At 39.4% G+C, this 17,772-nt stretch overlaps 1 protein-coding gene across 2 annotated transcripts in view; it reads right to left on the bottom strand.

Moving 5' to 3' along the window:
- rubcnl (rubicon like autophagy enhancer) overlaps nucleotides 1-13,071 on the bottom strand; it is a 31,640-nt gene extending 18,569 nt beyond the window's left edge. Inside the window, exons 1-7 of one of the 2 annotated variants that reach the window (XM_034693236.1) lie at nucleotides 12,975-13,071; nucleotides 9,961-10,065; nucleotides 7,107-7,428; nucleotides 3,513-3,613; nucleotides 3,333-3,430; nucleotides 2,459-2,792; nucleotides 2,196-2,241 (exon numbers count right to left, since the gene is read on the bottom strand). In XM_034693236.1, the coding sequence (XP_034549127.1) occupies nucleotides 2,196-2,241; nucleotides 2,459-2,792; nucleotides 3,333-3,430; nucleotides 3,513-3,613; nucleotides 7,107-7,428; nucleotides 9,961-10,060 (1,001 nt within the window). In that variant the 5' untranslated portion in view covers nucleotides 10,061-10,065; nucleotides 12,975-13,071. Of the gene's footprint in view, nucleotides 1-2,195; nucleotides 2,242-2,458; nucleotides 2,793-3,332; nucleotides 3,431-3,512; nucleotides 3,614-7,106; nucleotides 7,429-9,960; nucleotides 10,139-12,974 lie in introns of both variants that reach the window. The other variant, XM_034693235.1, reaches the window with a different exon arrangement.
- Nucleotides 13,072-17,772: the final 4,701 nt, after the last annotated feature.

The raw sequence follows: 17,772 nt of genomic DNA, 5'->3' as shown, positions 1-17,772 counted from the left end.
CTACAGATCACTGTGCACCAAAACAACCCGCCATAAGAACAGTTTCTTCCCCCAGGCTGTCACTCTGATGAACACTAAACCATAACAGTGTCATACCTGTCAGATAAATACTCTCTGTAAATATACATGTAGATATACAATGCAACAATTCTCAAGCAGAATTCCATATTTCTATTTTTTGTATTATTTAACTTCTATTTTTATAATGTAAAGACTACCTCTGCAACTCACCACTGCACTTTATCATATTATTTTAGCCTGTACATATTAGTCAAGCTATTTGTTGTTTCTTTGTATTTATAGCTGAGGTTATTGTTATTATATTTTCATTTTATTTTTTATTGTAGTTCTTATTCTTATTCCTATTCTTATGCCTTGTACAAAGAGAGCACAGTTTACTAAAGTCAAATTCCTTGTGTGTTCAAGCATACCTGGCGAATAAAGCTGATTCTGATTCTGATTCTGATAAGGGTCCAAAAAGCATTCACTAATGCTTAATTAAGGTTAAGTAATGCTTATGAGGCAGTTTAGCATTTATAATGTGTTACTTAAGTGATGCATGTGTTACACTTTACAATAAGGGTCCAGAAAGCATTCACTAATGGTTAACTAATTAAGTTTTGTAACTTTTATTAATGCTTAATAATGTATTAATTAACTTTGAGCAGTGGAAATTAATTAACTGCTTATTAATGCATTAACTAATGTGTTAGTTAATGTTAGGTAATACATTATAATGACTATTAAACTATTATTAAACTGTTAATTAATGCTTAATAATGCATTAACTAACGCTAATTAAGGGACCCTTATTGTAAAGTGTTACCAAATAATTTAATAATGAGGCATTTTACCAGTGAATCGATCAGTGATGCTTCAGGACAGAATAAACAGAGAGCAGATTCTCTTCATGTGCAGGTGTGTGTTAAACAGGTAAACACCAAGCGGCAAAGTCCGGTCTCAAACGATGAAGCCAATGCGGAAGTGTTATAAACTGCAATACATCGAAAATCCTCTTGAGGCTGGCTGCAGAAACACCGGAAACCACATAGACATGAATGGGAAAAAGACGATCTTTGCAGCATTAATAAACATGTTTACAGCCAGGTTCAAAAAACGGCTTGGCCCTACAACGCTAATCTCTCTAATGGCATACACTGTACGGGGGGTGATTTTTTTTCTAACATGACGGTTAAGAAGATATTAAGATTATGAGTTTTGCCCAAATAAGGACATGACTGACGTGACTCCCGGTCGGGAACACACAGCCATTGGCTAAGAGGCTCACACTACGTCACACTCTGCCTAGTTGAGTTCTGCATTACCAATATGGCTGCTGCCGTCGATTTGCTTCAAAACAGCTCTCAGGAACAGATGGGTGACGTCACGGATACTACGTCCATATTTTTTACAGTCTATGGTAAACACAGAGACAGAGCTCTTTTACTGTTTATATGTATCAGAGTTATTACAGTGAACATGTGTGCAGACACAAACAGCTGTTAAAGCCGTCATCACAAACCGACGTCGCTTCACGTGACGCTCCGTAGGAGAGGACGTCTCATTTCTCTAAATACAAATCTCCTCTCTCCTCTCTCCTCTGGTTTCATTTCCTCGCATCTCTGGTGGGCGGGACTAAGACGCGAGGAAGAGACGCGAGGAAGAGATGCAAGGATGGACGTTTAGAGCTTTGAGATGCACCCACTGACTCAGCCAGAGAAGGAGGGTTTCAGCTTGTGGAACATTGAAAGAGGCAACCTGTAGGAAATGGACTTTTTGATTTTGTTTGATATTATTTGAATTGCTGTCTATTAAAGCTGGGGTTGGTAATCAGATTTAGATGCACTTTTTGTTATACTGGTTAAAATTATCTTTATGTCCTGATGGTAATCATTACATAATGTGTTCTTAAAAAAGAGGTATCTACAGCCGGAGTAAACCTGGGAAAACACCAACCAATCCCTGCCATCAGGAGCCAAATGATGAAACCAATCAAATCAACATAGAAGTATAAACAGGCCTAAAGGCTTTGGCATTCCACATAGGCACATGGAAGGGCAGGGAGCTCCCAGAACAGAGCCATGCCGCCAAATTTAACTTATTGCATGCAAATAATCTTCTGGGTTTTTTTTGACAATAGTGGTCCTGAATGAAATGTGGGTAATGTGGGAAGTGTGTGTTTGTGTTCGTCTTACTTTCTGAGTGACTCTCGTGGTGTCTGTGTCAGGTCCACTCCACAGTCTGAAAAGAATCAGATCATAAGGACAGTGACTTCCTGATCAGTCAGAGCTAGTATTGTAACATTTTCAGCTGTTTGACTCCTCATCGCAGGTATTTCCTTGTAGGAACGTGCAGCTTGTGCACAAGAATGTTGTAGGACAGGGAGAGGAGTCATAAATTCTGTGTGTTGTAAAAAGATAGAATAAAGGATGTAAATATTCATCATGAGTCCCTTTACCTTCAAACCCGCTGTCACTGGAGAGGACAGAGAAAATCTTCGGCTGATGATCATCTTCATCTTTCCCTGCTTCCTCTTTGTCTTCACGTGTGCACGAAGAGTGTGTGTGTGTAAACGATGTCTGCACGTCGTCATCAGAGTGTCTCTCCTCGTGATGCTCCGGTGCGTTACTCCTGTGGTTACGTCTCTGTGACGGTTCCTCCTCTGCAGAGCTTGTGTCCTGCTGTGTGCAGCTCTGACAGTGTGTGTGTTTGTGTGTGTCCTTCAGTAGAGTCCACTTCACTCCTTCCAGGATCTCCAGCACCATGTCCACCACGATGAAGTGAGCGTTTTCCTGAAAGAGAGTGATTATAAAACGGATGAATCAGCGTTTCATTATCAGCAGAAATACCTCTCAGAATACAGAAGAGAGAAGTGTTTGCATGAAGGACTTTTACTTGTTGCAAAAGTCCTTCATGCATAACATCATGACAGCTTTCATGGTGTGTTATTGTTAGAGGAGACAGATGCAAAACCTTATTTTATTTCTCTAAAAGTCATAAAATAAGGAATGTTTGTTTGCATGTTTTATTGTGAAAAATGTCCTTTATGATTCCTAATTACTACCCTTGTCATGACTGCTTTGTTTAGAGAGCATAGCTACATTTTGCATCCTTATTTCTGCCCTGGCTGTCATCTGACAAAAACCTGCAGCATCATATTTTGAACCTGAGAGCCTCCGCTCCTGCAAATGTTTCCAGCTGTAAGGACGAATCCTGCAGATATTTCTGCACACTATCAAGTGTCCACATGCAGAAGTCAAACTAATGTTTGTGCAGCAAAAGATTAAGTGCAACACTTTCCTTTAAGGTCACTTTTTTTTACAGGTACACACCTGCTCCAGCTCACATGCGGTCTTAAAGATGTCTGCAGAGAATTCTGGGATACCGCTCCTCCGCTTCTCCCTGCGGATGTCTTCTGAAGTAGAGAGCCCTTTAAAAACACACATATAAAAGTTACAGCCTGTCATTAGTGAAGTCAACACTGGAGGGTTTTCTGTATCTGCTGATCTTACTGCTTCCTGTGCGCCTCGCAACATCCTCCATGCTTTTGCCCGTCAGGTGCTTACGCTGATCCAGGGCCAGAAACCCAGGCACGGGGGAGGGAGAGTCCGGGCTACAGGAGATAAAGTTACAAACACATGATGGATGATTATATATAGATCCACAGAGTGTTGAATTTTGATTAATATTAGACTTCAGTTTGTTTATTTTGCTGTTTGACTCCAGAGTTGTTGTTTGTCGAACACAAACATAAATGATTCTGAGACAGATTTTATTTCCTTATACAGATTTTGACTAAGCTGGAACCTCCAGAGCAGAAAAATGTGTGCTTTAGTCCCAAAAACTGCAGTTCCTGAAGTGTCCACAGGAGGCTGCCCCCAAAAGTGAGTGAACCCCAAGCGGCAACCTCCGGTCTAAAAATATGACATAACACTGCAGCTGTTGGCTAGGAGGCTCAAAGCCCGCCTCTTTACATCACACTGGCTCAACAGAAGCAATATGGCTGCCGCAGCCGATTGTTCTCAAAACAGCTCTTCAGAAACAGATGGGTGACGTCACGGATCCTACGTCCATATTTTTTACAGTCTATGGTCAACCCCCATAGAGTCCCATGTTCAAATGTCCAACAGCAGAAATAAACATGTTTTCAGGCTGTCAACACCTGAACATGAGTATTTGCTGTCACTAATAACCAGGGCCTGTATGCACGTCCAGCCATCACACAAACGGGACCATTAATCTTAAAGTACCGTAATGGAACGGCCAATTTAGCTGTAGCGTTAGCCGCATGCACGACTGCAAGGCAAGGCAGAAAAGAAAAGGAAAATTAGAAATATATTACATTAAATTTAAAATTTGCATTTAAAGCAAGTTAAAATAAGCTAAGAAAGCAAGGCAGTGGCAAGGCAGTGGCAAGGCAGTGGCAAGGCAGTGGCAAGGCAGTGGCAAGGCAGTGGCAAGGCAGTGGCAAGGCAGTGGCAAGGCAGTGGCAAGGCAGTGGCAAGGCAGTGGCAAGGCAGTGGCAAGGCAAGGCAGTGGCAAGGCAAGGCAGTGGCAAGGCAAGGCAGTGGCAAGGCAAGGCAGTGGCAAGGCAAGGCAAGGCAAGGCAAGGCAAGGCAAGGCAAGGCAAGGCAAGGCAAGGCAAGGCAAGGCAAGGCAAGGCAAGGCAAGGCAAGGCAAGGCAAGGCAAGGCAAGGCAAGGCAAGGCAAGGCAGCTTTATTTGTATAGCGCATTTCATACACGAGGGCAACTCAATGTGCTTTACATTAAAACATTAAAAGCATTGGAGACATTCAGACAAGCATAAAAGAACACAATTAAAATGACAAATATGATAAAACAGAAAAGAAAAGGAAAATTAGAAATATATTAAAAATTACATTAAAATTTTAATTTAAAGTGAGTTAAAATAATCTAAGATAGGAAGGCAGAGGTAAATAAAAAAGTCTTAATCTTTGATTTAAAAGAGGTGAGAGTTTGAGCAGACCTACAGCTTTCAGGGAGTGTGTTCCAGATATGTGGAGCATAATGACTAAACGCTGCTTCACCATGTTTCGTTCCGACTCTAGGGACTGAAAGCAGACCAGTACCTGATGACCTCAGAGGTCCAGATGGTTCATAAAGGAGCAACAGATCAGCAATGTATTTTGGGCCTAAACCATTCAGTGCTTTATAAACCATCAGCATGATTTTAAAGTCTATTCTCTGACAGACAGGAAGCCAGTGTAGAGATCTAAGAACTGGAGTATGTGGTCTACTTTTTTGGTCCTTGTTAGGACTCGAGCAGCAGCATTCTGTATGAGCTGCAGCCGTCTGATGGACTCTTTAGGGAGTCCTGTAAAGACCCCGTTACAGTAGTCTAGTCTGCTAAAGATAAATGCATGGACGAGTTTTTCTGCATCCTGCTGAGACATAAGTCCTTTAATCCTTGATATATTCTTAAGGTGATAGTAGGCGGACTTTGTAACTGTCTTAATGTGGCTGCTGAAATTAAGGTCTGAGTCTATGACTACACCAAGGTTTCTGGCTTGGTTTGAACATTTCATCATTGCAGATTGGAGCTGAGCAGTAACCTTTAACCTTTCTTCCTCCAAAAACAATCATTTCAGTTTTTTCTTTGTTTAACTGAAGAAAGTTCTGGCTCGTCCAGTCATTGATTTGTTCAATGCATTTACTCAGTGTTTGTATGGGACTATAATCCCCTGGTGATATGGTGATGTGTCACGAGTTGCAAATAAAAAAGTTTTTGTCTTTGATTTAAAACAGGTGAGAGTAGAGAGACTGCAAATAATCGGCCAATTAACTAATTGCGCTGTGAAAGCGAGGCTGGTGCAAAACATCATAAGTCCAGGGAACCTCCTGGAAAACCCTGATCCAACTAATTCAAACTGTGCATGCCTACTAAGGATAAAAAACAATAAACATGGTGAGTGGTACTGCTGTGACTGAGAGAAGATCAAGAAGAATTGGACACTTGATTAGAAGAATATAAAATGAACAAACAGCTGTTATCAGCAAGTCAATCCTCAAAGATAATGTAATGCCGTAACTTGTTTAATCTCTTCAGAACTGTTAAACTTCAACAGCATCAACTAGAAATGTAATTAATGATACTTAAGGGCTGTGGGGAAGAAAAGGCATGGGACAACTTCTACTGTGCGTCGTGATGCCTTTAATGACCCTTCATCAACTTCGGACAACAGCACATCCAACTCGTGACACATTTCCTTAAACTCAATATGGGACACATTGTTTCAAGGGACGGCCTGTCAAGATTCGTGAGTGACCACAGCCAAAATCACCCACTGAAGTTCGAGCATTTCTTCTCCTTTGCTCCTATTACAGACGTTTTGTGCACAGATATTGCTTTCATTGCTCCTCCTCTTCACAGACTCACACAAAATGACAACAAAATGTGACATTCCCATCTCACAAAGGGCCTACCGCACTTCTCCTTCTCATCTTACAATGACAAACAAGGAGAAAGGGAAAGTTTGGCTGAAGATCTTGAACTGGGTAAATGCATGTGGTGGTTCTGAGCGCACAGTAGAAGACCTAGGACCACCTGTCCCCCCCATTGAAGGATGAGGACTTGTTAACAGAGTTGTTTGAGAAGGATTCACTTCATGGTATTGGTGTTGAGTTACCTCAGAATTATGTTCTAATTCATTCATATGAAATAATCCCTAAATATCCGTTTGTCTTCTCATATTTCGTCTTAAACGGTCACACATCAGCACGATGTCCTCCATCCTTTAAACAGCCTAACAGGTGAGGTAATCCTGCAGTTAGCACCTGTAATGTGGGGTCTACCTCCATTACATGTAATGCTTTGTTGGGGCGTTAACCTGGATCATGCAGACCACTAATCCATTTTTTTTTTCACCATTAGTACAAACGGCCTGTTTTCATCACTAATAGCTGGACGTGCAAACAGGCCCAGGATATATAAAGTAGAGGTGAATCTGATTGCTGATATTTTTCTAGCTTCAAGGAACATTCAAATTTCTGCATGACTAACACTTTTTGTGTGTCAGTGTCCTGTAATGAGTTAAGTCTGATTGGTGCACTGACTGATGATACCTGATTCAGAAGTTCACTTTACCTTGATAAATCCGAGCTGTCGGTGCCTCCTTGATGCCAGGAGACGGGTCTGTGTCGTCTGATGACCGCGCTGCTCCTGTGGAGGAGGAAGACGCACTCGTCCTCCTGATGCTGTGGAGCTGGTCTGTCTTTGTCTCCTTTTCGTCCTTCATCGTCGGAGAGACTCTCAGAGTCTAACCGGGAGCGATTGGAGAGAGTGAAGGCCTCCTTGTGAGACCTCTTCGTGAGAGTGGGCTGCTGTGGGGGGTGTGCTCTTCCTCTGGTTTCTGATGGACTCAGAAGGATATGTGGGACTGATCCTGGACTAGCGGGCAAAGGTTCATCTGTAGAGTACGAGGAGGGAGATGAGCGAAATACCTTCTACACATCCAAACCACCCACTGCCCCAAAGGTCTTTGCTGCTGCTCTCCCTGCCTTGGCTTTTCATTTATGCACATGACAGAGAGGGGAGTGGTGCTCTTCCTGTCTCAGTTGGCATTCCACGTATGCACATGGAAGGGCAGGGAGCTCCCAGAACAGAGCCACACCTCCAAATGTAACTTGCATGCAAATATTAATTCTCTTCGACGAGAGAGGTCCTGACTGCGTTATACTTCAGCTGTTTGTTTGCTCTTTAAACCTGATTAATCAAGCTGACCTAGTTTCTGCACCACAAACAGGCTGACAGGAAGCAAGAAAAACTAGTCCATGCATTTGTTACCTCCAGGTTAGATTACTGTAATTCCCTTCTATCAGGTTCCCCTAATAAGTCTCTAAAGACTCTTCAGCTAGTTCAGAACGCTGCAGCTCAAGTACTGATAGAGCTAGGAGTGTTATGGTCCTGATTTTTGTTATTTGCCCTAACCCTCTCTCTCTCTGCCTGCAGGTTGCATGGGTAGGGGCGGGGCCGGTCTCCTCAGCAGTGAGGCTCATCAGGCACACCTGTCCCTGATTTTCTCATCAGCACTGGCTTCTTAAGCCACCACCAAACACTCCTCCAGTGCCAGATTATTTCCTCTAGCCGCATGCTCCATGTCCCGTTGTAGCCTTGCTCCTGAGGAGATTCAAGCCACGTTTTCTGTGAACTTATCTCGAGTGTTTTCCAGAGGATTGATTCCTAGTTTTTTGTTTGTGAGTTTTTTGATAGAACCTTTTCCCCCTTTTTGGGTGATTTTGTGTTACTCCTAGTTTTGTACTTTTTCTCAGTTGTTTTTACCCGCAAGGCGCTTTAGTTGAACCTTGGTTTTTGCTTAATAAATAATTTTTTCTCTGTACTCTGCATTTGGGTCCTGGTCCTTTGCTCAAGCCGTAACAAGGAGGAGCACATCTCTCCAGTGTTAGCTTCTCTACACTGGCCATCCATACAATCTAAACTAGAATTTAAAATCCTTCTTCTGACCTCCAAAGCTCTTAATGATCAGACACCTTCGTATCTTAAAGAGCTCATAGTGTCCTATTACCCCTCTATAGAACACTACACTCCCAACATACAGGCCTGCTGGATGAAACCCTGATCCATGCTTTCATCACCTCCAGAATTGACTACTGTAACAGCCTCTTATATGGTTCATCATCCAAAGTCCTCAATAAACTCCAGTACATCCAGAACTCAGCTGCCCGCCTACTCACTCACTCACTCCCGTTCCCGTGATCACATCACCCCTGTCCTCCAAAACCTCCACTGGCTTCCTGTCCCCCAACGCATTCACTTCAAACTCCTCCTGACTTACAAAGCCCTCCATCACCTGGCCCCCTCCTATCTCACTGACCTGCTTCACCCTCACAACCCCTTCCGTGCTCTCCGCTCCTCTGATGAAAACCTCCTCTCCCCACCCTGTAGGACCAAGCACCGAACCTGGGGCGACAGGGCTTACTCCATTGCTGCCCCTGCCCTCTGGAACTCCCTCCCCACACACATACGCAACTCCACTGACCTCCAAATATTCAAATCCCACCTCAAAACACACCTCTTCAGAACTGCTTTTAACTGTTAATGTTTTTATTTCCACTGTGTTTTTAACTTGTGTCTTTTATTGTGTGCTATTTGTAAAGTGTCTTTGAGTTCTGTGAAAAGCGCTATATAAATAAAATGTATTATTATTGTTATTATTGAAGTCTCTAAAAGTAGTATGGGAGGTAGAGCCTTCAGTTATCAGGCCCCTCTCCTTTGGAATCATCGAACCAGTCAGGGTCCGGGAAGCAGACACCCTCTCTACTTTTAAGAGTAGGCTTCAAACTTTCCTTTTTGATAAAGCTTATAGTTAGAGCTGGATCAGGCTTGGACCAGGTCTTATAGGCTTAGACTGCCTGGGGAACTTGTACCCTAACACACTGGGATCCTAGCTCACCCCCTTCCTGTCCCATTAAAGTTACTAACCATAGACCTTTCTGGAGTCCCTGAGCTCCCTTGTCTCGTAGGTTCCTCAGAGCTGCTGTAGACGTCCTCCTGCTGCGGACATTCTAGACTCAAGCAGCAACAGCTTCTTCCACTTGCCTCATCACTATCACCGCTCCCTCTCTCTCTTATTCTCCTCTATCCCTCTTTCCAGATCCAACACGGTCTCAGCAGATGTGTGTCCAACATGAGTCTGGTCCTGCTGGAGGTTTCTGCCTGTTAAAGGAAGTTTTTCCTCACCACTGTAACTAGCTAAATACTGCGATGTGCAATGCTCATGGTGGATTAAGGTGGGGTCAGACTGAGTCTTACCCTGCCTTGGTGTTGGGTGTCTGTTCATAATTTAACATAGAGTGGTCTAGACCTGCTCTGTTTGTAAAAGAGTCTTGAGATAACGTTTGTTGTGATTTGGCGCTTTATAAATACAGATTGATTGAAGGAAGACATAACAGCATCTGAGGTTAACTGTGGGGGATCTTACCTGTCGCTGCAAGTGTTGGTGTCTCATCAGGGTCCACACACCAGCTGATGTATCTGTCTCTCCTGAGGGGCGTCGATGAGTCTCTCCTGCAGCGGTCCATCTGAGCTGAAGAGGAGGAGAGACAAAGGGTCTCAACAGGAGGAGGTTTAGTGCCAACTTCCTGCTGCAACCGCTCTTCCTGTGTGAAGAGAAATAACCAGAATGCTTCATAAATAATGTTTCCAGATGAAGCTTTTTGAAAGGTCTGCTTTTCTTTTCTTCAGTGTGAAGAAGTTTGACGAGCTCTGTCACTTCCTGTTTGCTGTTTTTAGAGATTACTCAGGATCATCATGAAACTGTTGTGTCATTAAAAGTCTGAAGACTGAAGACTGCTGACCTCATTTATTACTAATAATGTTAGTATAAAGTGTTTTTCTACAAATATGTGGACGTATTTAAACACTTGTGTGTGTTGTATTAAAGCATATAAGTGCATAAGATTCACAACCTAACAAAACATTGAGAGTCAGTCAAACTTTGTGGAGTTGCCAGCTTGTAGAAATGTTGGTCATCCTTCCTGCTTCTCTCAGCGTGAAGAAACTCACCGATTATCTTCAAGCTTTCATCAGAAATGTTGCATCACATCAGATCGGAAGTCTCATCACCTCAAACTTCCACTCTTTGTAAGCACTCTTGCAAATTACAGAATGTCCTCAGCTTAGTTAGACTTGCATGAAATGCTGATCACCTAAACTTTATATGAGCGATACTCTGACAGACTCTGCTCCTCCTGCAGGTCGTCTCAGAGTCAAGGAGACGAAATGTCAACTTCTGCTTTTGGTTTTTAAAACTTCACACCACAAAATGTGACAACTGTCTGCTGGAGGAGTTCATGCAGTAATATTCAAAACCTAAAAGTAAACAGTTATGCAAAAGACATGCAGATATTTACGCATGGTGAGGTTTGATATAGTTGGTAAGACAAAAATAGGAGCACATTCAAACTCCTGTCAGGTGCATGATGAAAATTCAGGAGACGTTACAGGAGATTTAGAGTGCTGAATTTTCTTCTTCTTTGGCATTATTGAAGGTCTGCCTGCAGAGTTAGAGCTCAAACATGTTAGAATTAAAAAAGAAAGCCTTTTGGGGCACTGGTAGGCTCAGCTGGAAGAGCAGGTGCCCCATATTTTCATTTAATTTGACTTTATTTTATTTATTTATTTTTATTTTTTTTAATGTTTTTTCATTTTTTATCTATTTATTATTCATTTATTTATTCATTTATGTTTTCTATTTTTTGGGATTTAATCTTGATCTGTTTAGGGAGCTTTTTTAAGATCTGGCAAGGGACTACAGATGTAAACTAGCCTTTTGGCTAATTCTGGCATATTTACAAGTGTTAATTAAAATGCATGGTCCTTTTAAATGAAAAATAAATAAATAAATTAATAAATAAATAAATAAATAAACGAATAAATAAATAAATAAACGAATAAATAAATAAATAAACTAATAAACAAATAAACTAATAAATAAATAAATAAATAAATAAACGAATAAATAAATAAACGAATAAATAAATAAACGAATAAATAAATAAATAAATAAACTAATAAATAAATAAATAAATAAATAAATAAACGAATAAATAAATAAACTAATAAACAAATAAACTAATAAATAAATAAATAAATAAACGAATAAATAAATAAATAAATAAACGAATATATAAATAAATAAATAAATAAACGAATAAATAAATAAATAAACGAATAGATAAATAAAGAAATGAATGAATGAACGAATAAATAAATAAATAAATAAATAAATAAACGAATAAATAAATAAATAAATAAATAAATAAATAAACGAATAGATAAATAAATAAATTAATTAATGAATGAATAAATAAATAAATAAATAAATAAACGAATAAATAAATAAATAAATAAATAAATAAATAAACGAATAAATAAATAAATAAATAGATAAATAAAGAAATGAATGAATGAATAAATAAATAAACGAATAGATAAATAAAGAAATGAATGAATAAATAAATAAATAAATAAATAAATAAATAAACGAATAGATAAATAAAGAAATGAATGAATGAATGAATGAATAAATAGATAAATAAATAAATAAATAAATAAATAAATAAATAAATAAATAAATGCAGAGGCTGCAGTCCCATCACACGTTGTGGTCTGGTTCACTTCATCCTTGCATGTAGAGACCGAAAGCTCTTCTAAAGAAACTCCTCCACATGTTGGAGCCACAGTTTCTCAGTTTCAGATCATGTCCTCTCCTCTGCTCTGATCCTGATCATGAACATTGTCTGCAGATCTGTCTCTGGTTTTCCCCTGACCACACTCTATAATATCAGATGATACATGTTCAGCCTCGCAGCTTCATGCACGTCCACTGGTTTCACATCAACATGCAGTGTGACGGCGAGAAAGAAACATACAGCTGGTGTGAATACTGCATGTAGTCCAGAGTGCATTTAAAGTCTCTTCCTGGAACACAGAGCTAAACACATCAGGCTTCAGAGAGAGGTCAGGAGAAGAAGTTAAGACATTGAAATTAATAAATCACCAGAAGAAGAACCACAGACTAAATTAGGCATCTGTTAAGGTTATGAAATGTAGAAATATCAGGGTAATATGGTGACATGTAAATCCTACAGTTTGTACTTTAGATCCTGATTCTGAAACTCCAAACAGAGAAACCTGAAGTTAAACTGAAGTGTGAAACTCTGACCTCCCTGATCTCAGCATCAGGTTTTCAGGCTTTAATGATAAGAAGGAAGAACAAACAAAGAATGTCACTGAAAAGAGAAAATAATTAAAAAGTAATGCTCTGAAGCATCCTAATTTAAAGAACAGGTCATCTTAAAACTCTTACAGCAGCTTTAAAGCCTGAGAACAGAGACAGGTTGAGCTGTGAGAGAGTAAAAGAGGCTGATTGATTGGATGAAACCTACAAACAGGACCATGACACAAAAGAAAAATAAGAATAGATCTACTCACCGTTTAGTAAACTTGAACTCAGTTAGCGGCTGACAGGACAGAAGCCAGTTTGAAACCAGCAGCAGAGAGAGAGAGAGAGAGAGAGAGAGAGAGAGAGAGAGAGAGAGAGAGAGAGAGAGAGAGGAAGAGAGGAAGAGAGGCGTCTGATAATCACCACTTCCTGAATTTCACACAGACTTTTATTCTCTGAGGTTATCAGCTGGATTTCTGCAGAAATAACTCACATTGTAAAGCAGCGGTTACCTTAACTGATCATAAATGTTGTGAAGAGTTCCCCGTATGTCAGGAACAGAGAATCGAGCATTGCTCAGAGTTCTCTCTTCCTCTTTTAAGTGAGACTAATTTAAAGACGGGAAGTTTATTCATTTTGCTTTCAGCTTTGTTTTTATTTTTAGCTCACTTTTTAAATGATTTTACATAACTCACGAGTCTTTTCTTCCTGTGCAACAAAAAGGCTGAGTTAGTGTTAGCATGGGGACTCTTTATGACCTCCAAAAGCAAACCATCAGAGACATGATTCACTATTTCTATATTCTACTTTCAATGCATGAAATGTGGACATCTTTGCACACAAGGGGGCGCCAAAATCAACACAAACTGAAAGTTCCTCAAAGGAGCTTTAAAGAGGCTGGAGAGATTTTTGAGAAAGGGATTATATTCTGAGGAGTGAGGGCTTTATCAGGAAGATGTGACCCTAAGAAAAGTCTGACTTTATAAGAGAATAAGAGTGGAAAATTCTCAAACAATGGATGTCAAATAGTTGGAAAGACCTCCAGAAAGTTTAAAGGAATTAAGGATTTTTTAAATTAATGTTTTGGAAACATTTTAGAAAGTTTCAAATATGTGGACATGATTTTAAAAGTATGAAATCACTTCCAGAAAGTTGGGCATTTTTTAGTGTAGTCTACATGTGTGTTATAAGTTGAGTGTAGTGTGTATGTTTGGTACACATTTGTGCCCGTAGAGGTCTCACAGGAACAGGGTAAACAAACGTGTTGGCACGCAGACTGTAATCAGAGATCGCTCTGTGTTTCTGCTGAGGCAGGCCGCTTCTATAAACTGCTGACTCAGCACACACACACACACACACACACACACACACACACACACACACACACACACACACACACACACACACACACACACACACACACACACACACACACACAGCAGACAGTAGTAAATAAGGGTTTTTACCTGCAGCATGAAGCAGCTTCTGTCTGCTGACTGAACAGAGTCAAGACCGGCTTTAATTCAAAGTTTAAACTTTATTGAACATGTCTGGAGGTCTTTGTTTGGACTTCTTCTGATCCCAAGTCCTAAAAAAAAGTCTGCCCAACATATACCAACAGAGTTCACCAAGTTTTCATTGCTTTAGAGGCCAAAACAAGAGAATAAAAGGTTAGGTACGGTGTGTAGTATTTAAAGGCACAGTGTAGTATTTAAAGGAATAGTGTAGTATTTAAAGGCACAGTGTAGTATTTAAAGGAACACTGTAGTATTTAAAGGAACACTGTAGTATTTAAAGGAACACTGTAGTATTTAAAGGCACAGTGTAGTATTTAAAGGAACAGTGTATTTAAAGGCACACTGTAGTATTTAAAGGCACAGTGTCGTATTTAAAGGCACAGTGTAGTATTTAAAGGCACAGTGTAGTATTTAAAGGAACACTGTAGTATTTAAAGGAACACTGCAGTATTTAAAGGCACAGTGTAGTATTTAAAGGCACAGTGTCGTATTTAAAGGCACAGTGTAGTATTTAAAGGCACACTGTAGTATTTAAAGGAACACTGTTGTATTTAAAGGCACACTCTAGTATTTAAAGGAACACTGTAGAATTTAAAGGCACAGTGTAGTATTTAAAGGCACAGTGTAGTATTTAAAGGCACAGTGTAGTATTTAAAGGAACAATGCAGTATTTAAAGGCACAGTGTATTTAAAGGCACACTGTAGTATTTAAAGGCACAGTGTAGTATTTAAAGGCACAGTGTAGTATTTAAAGGAACACTGTAGTATTTAAAGGCACACTGTAGTATTTAAAGGCACAGTGTAGTATTTAAAGGAACAGTGTAGTATTTAAAGGAATAGTGTAGTATTTAAAGGAACACTCTAGTATTTAAAGGAACACTGTAGTATTTAAAGGCACAGTGTAGTATTTAAAGGCACAGTGTAGTATTTAAAGGAACAGTGTAGTATTTAAAGGCACAGTGTAGTATTTAAAGGCACACTGTAGTATTTAAAGGCACAGTGTAGTATTTAAAGGCACAGTGTAGTATTTAAAGGAACACTGTAGTATTTAAAGGAACACTCTAGTATTTAAAGGAACACTGTAGTATTTAAAGACACAGTGTATTTAAAGGCACACTGTAGTATTTAAAGGCACAGTGCAGTATTTAGAGAGTGATAGAGGATCATACTTATTGTGCCTTATCGTCCTTGAAGGCCACTATAGCTTCACCAACAGGAGGGCTGAGCAAAGAAGGGCTTCAACCTAAAGTTTGACCGCTTATGTATAAAAACAGAACAAACTTTTGTCATATCTAAACTTTTTGCATGAAAGAGCTTTCTCTTTGTCTGCTTTATTTTCCAGTAAGAGACTCAGTTTAATTTTTGTTGTTTGAAGACTAAATAATTGCATTTTTTTTTACAGACATCCTGCAGTCTAAACATGACTTGAAAGGAAGGCATGTTCAACTAATGAAACTGATATAGTGTTATTTTCTCCACCCACAGGTCAAAGTCTGCACTTATCAAAGGAAGCATCTCATTATCTACTTCACATATCATGAACAGACTGTATGTTAAAGGTAGTGTTAATGCAGTTTATATCATGAGGAAGTTACTGAGTTTTACTCACATGTTACCATGAAGTGAATTTTATATCTCAGAGTGAAATATCACTAATATCACCTAAGGAAGTTGGTCCATGCAGTTTCAAATAATACTAAAAAAACATTGAAAAATAAATAAATTATAACAAGACCAGTCAATTATTTCAAATGTTAAAAATATATTTTAAAGATCTAAAATCAGGGATTCAAGTAGTTTTAAGTAAATTTGTTTAAGGCATAAAATTGCTGCCAGGCTAAATACATACTAATGTATCAGACAGTAAGAATCCTCCAAAACTCTGTTTTACCCAAAATGTTGAACTGTTCCTTTAAAGAGAATCCATAACAGAGCAGCTGTCTAGTATAAAGGATAGTTTACAGACTGTTTGTACTGCAGTTATTGATCCTGACCAGCAGATGTCGCTGTTGCACAAATTTCAAACTGTTATAGTTCCCCTCTGTATCAGAACTGCTCAGTCCAGTGCGCAGGCGCAGGCGCAGAGGGGGAGCTGCGTCAACTCAAAGGACCACAAAGTGAAACGAGGGTCTGCCTTCAAAATAAAATATGTAAAGGAAGTTCAACGACTGAAAAAAATCAACCAATCTTTCAAAAACACAGAAAAGGAAGGTCATGGGAAAAAAAAATACTAACAATAAAACATTTGAATTTAAGTTGGATAGGTTTATAGTGATAGTTTATTTTTAATATTATGGGGAAATATTTGGAAGTACATTTTGTCACTATTATTATTCCAAAACAGTTCTGTGGTTAAGGTTGCTGTGATTCTATGAACTCATTTGTTTAATATGTATTTCTCCTGTTGAACATTAAACCAGGTACTACATTAACAGACCACAGAGGCATGATATTATTTATAGCACTGATTACATGAAATGATAGCTTTTTAATTCTGCAGATACCTTTCGGCTTTACCTTTCAGCACGCAGGTTCACGTGAGGAAATGTGGATTTAAAGTTAAAATGTTAAATCTCTTGATGGTCTGAACCTGGTTACCTCAGTGACATGGTAATCCTGTATGTGCCAGGTGGTAGCCTCAGCTTCTCCTTGGTTTCAAATCCCCAAAACATCCCACAGGAGGACCTGAAGATTAGCCTAGTCACAACTTTTAAACCTAATGTACAACCTCTTCCATTATATGTTTAAATACTTGATGCACCAGCTGGTCGACTCTATATTTCTATCTACTGTATGTGTATATCATTCTATGTTCTCTTACTATTAAAGAGTGACTGGTTATGATGTTTTATTACACTTATCTCTGACATCCATCCATCACATCACTCCCGTCCTTTTTTCAATTTCAAGCTTCTGCTCCTCCCCTTTAAGGCCCTCCATAACCTCGCTCCTCCATACCTCTCTGAACTTCTCCACATCAACACACCCAGCCGCACTCTCAGGTCTTCTTCTTCCATTCACCTCACTACACCACCCACCAGCTTAACCACCATGGGGTCCAGAGCCTTCAGCCGGTCTGCCCCCCCGCCTCTGGATCTCCTTCCCACCTGACATCCATAACATCAGGTCTCTTTCAAATTTTCAAATCACATCTCAAAAACACATCTTTTTAAACGGTCATATTCACTCTGATTACACCTCTTCACTGCACTTTATCTTATCCTGTTACTTTTATTAGTATTTATTAATGTGTACACTGTATCACGCCTTGTTGATTTTATCAGTCTAATTTTTATATTGTTATCTTTTAAAACTCTGTATTTGGTACATTCCCTTTCCGTTAAAAAAGAACGTAAATTTGTTTCAGGAATGGTAAAAGTGTTCTGCCGTTTGCAAAGTTGTCTCACCGCTTGTAAAATATTTTTTGGATTTTGTATTTTTTTTAATGCCCTTGGTAAAAGTGTTTTGTTAAATGTAAATTTCAGCAAGAGGAGACCCACATTAGAGACTGTACAAGCCTCAGTGTTTTTAAAAGTGCACTGAAATTATG

The sequence above is a fragment of the Notolabrus celidotus genome, chromosome 10 (genome assembly GCF_009762535.1).
Source record: "Notolabrus celidotus isolate fNotCel1 chromosome 10, fNotCel1.pri, whole genome shotgun sequence".
In the NCBI taxonomy this organism is placed as follows: Eukaryota; Metazoa; Chordata; class Actinopteri; order Labriformes; family Labridae; genus Notolabrus; species Notolabrus celidotus.
The sequence above is the reverse complement of the archived record's forward strand: the minus strand, read 5'-3'. Positions and strand labels throughout refer to the sequence as shown.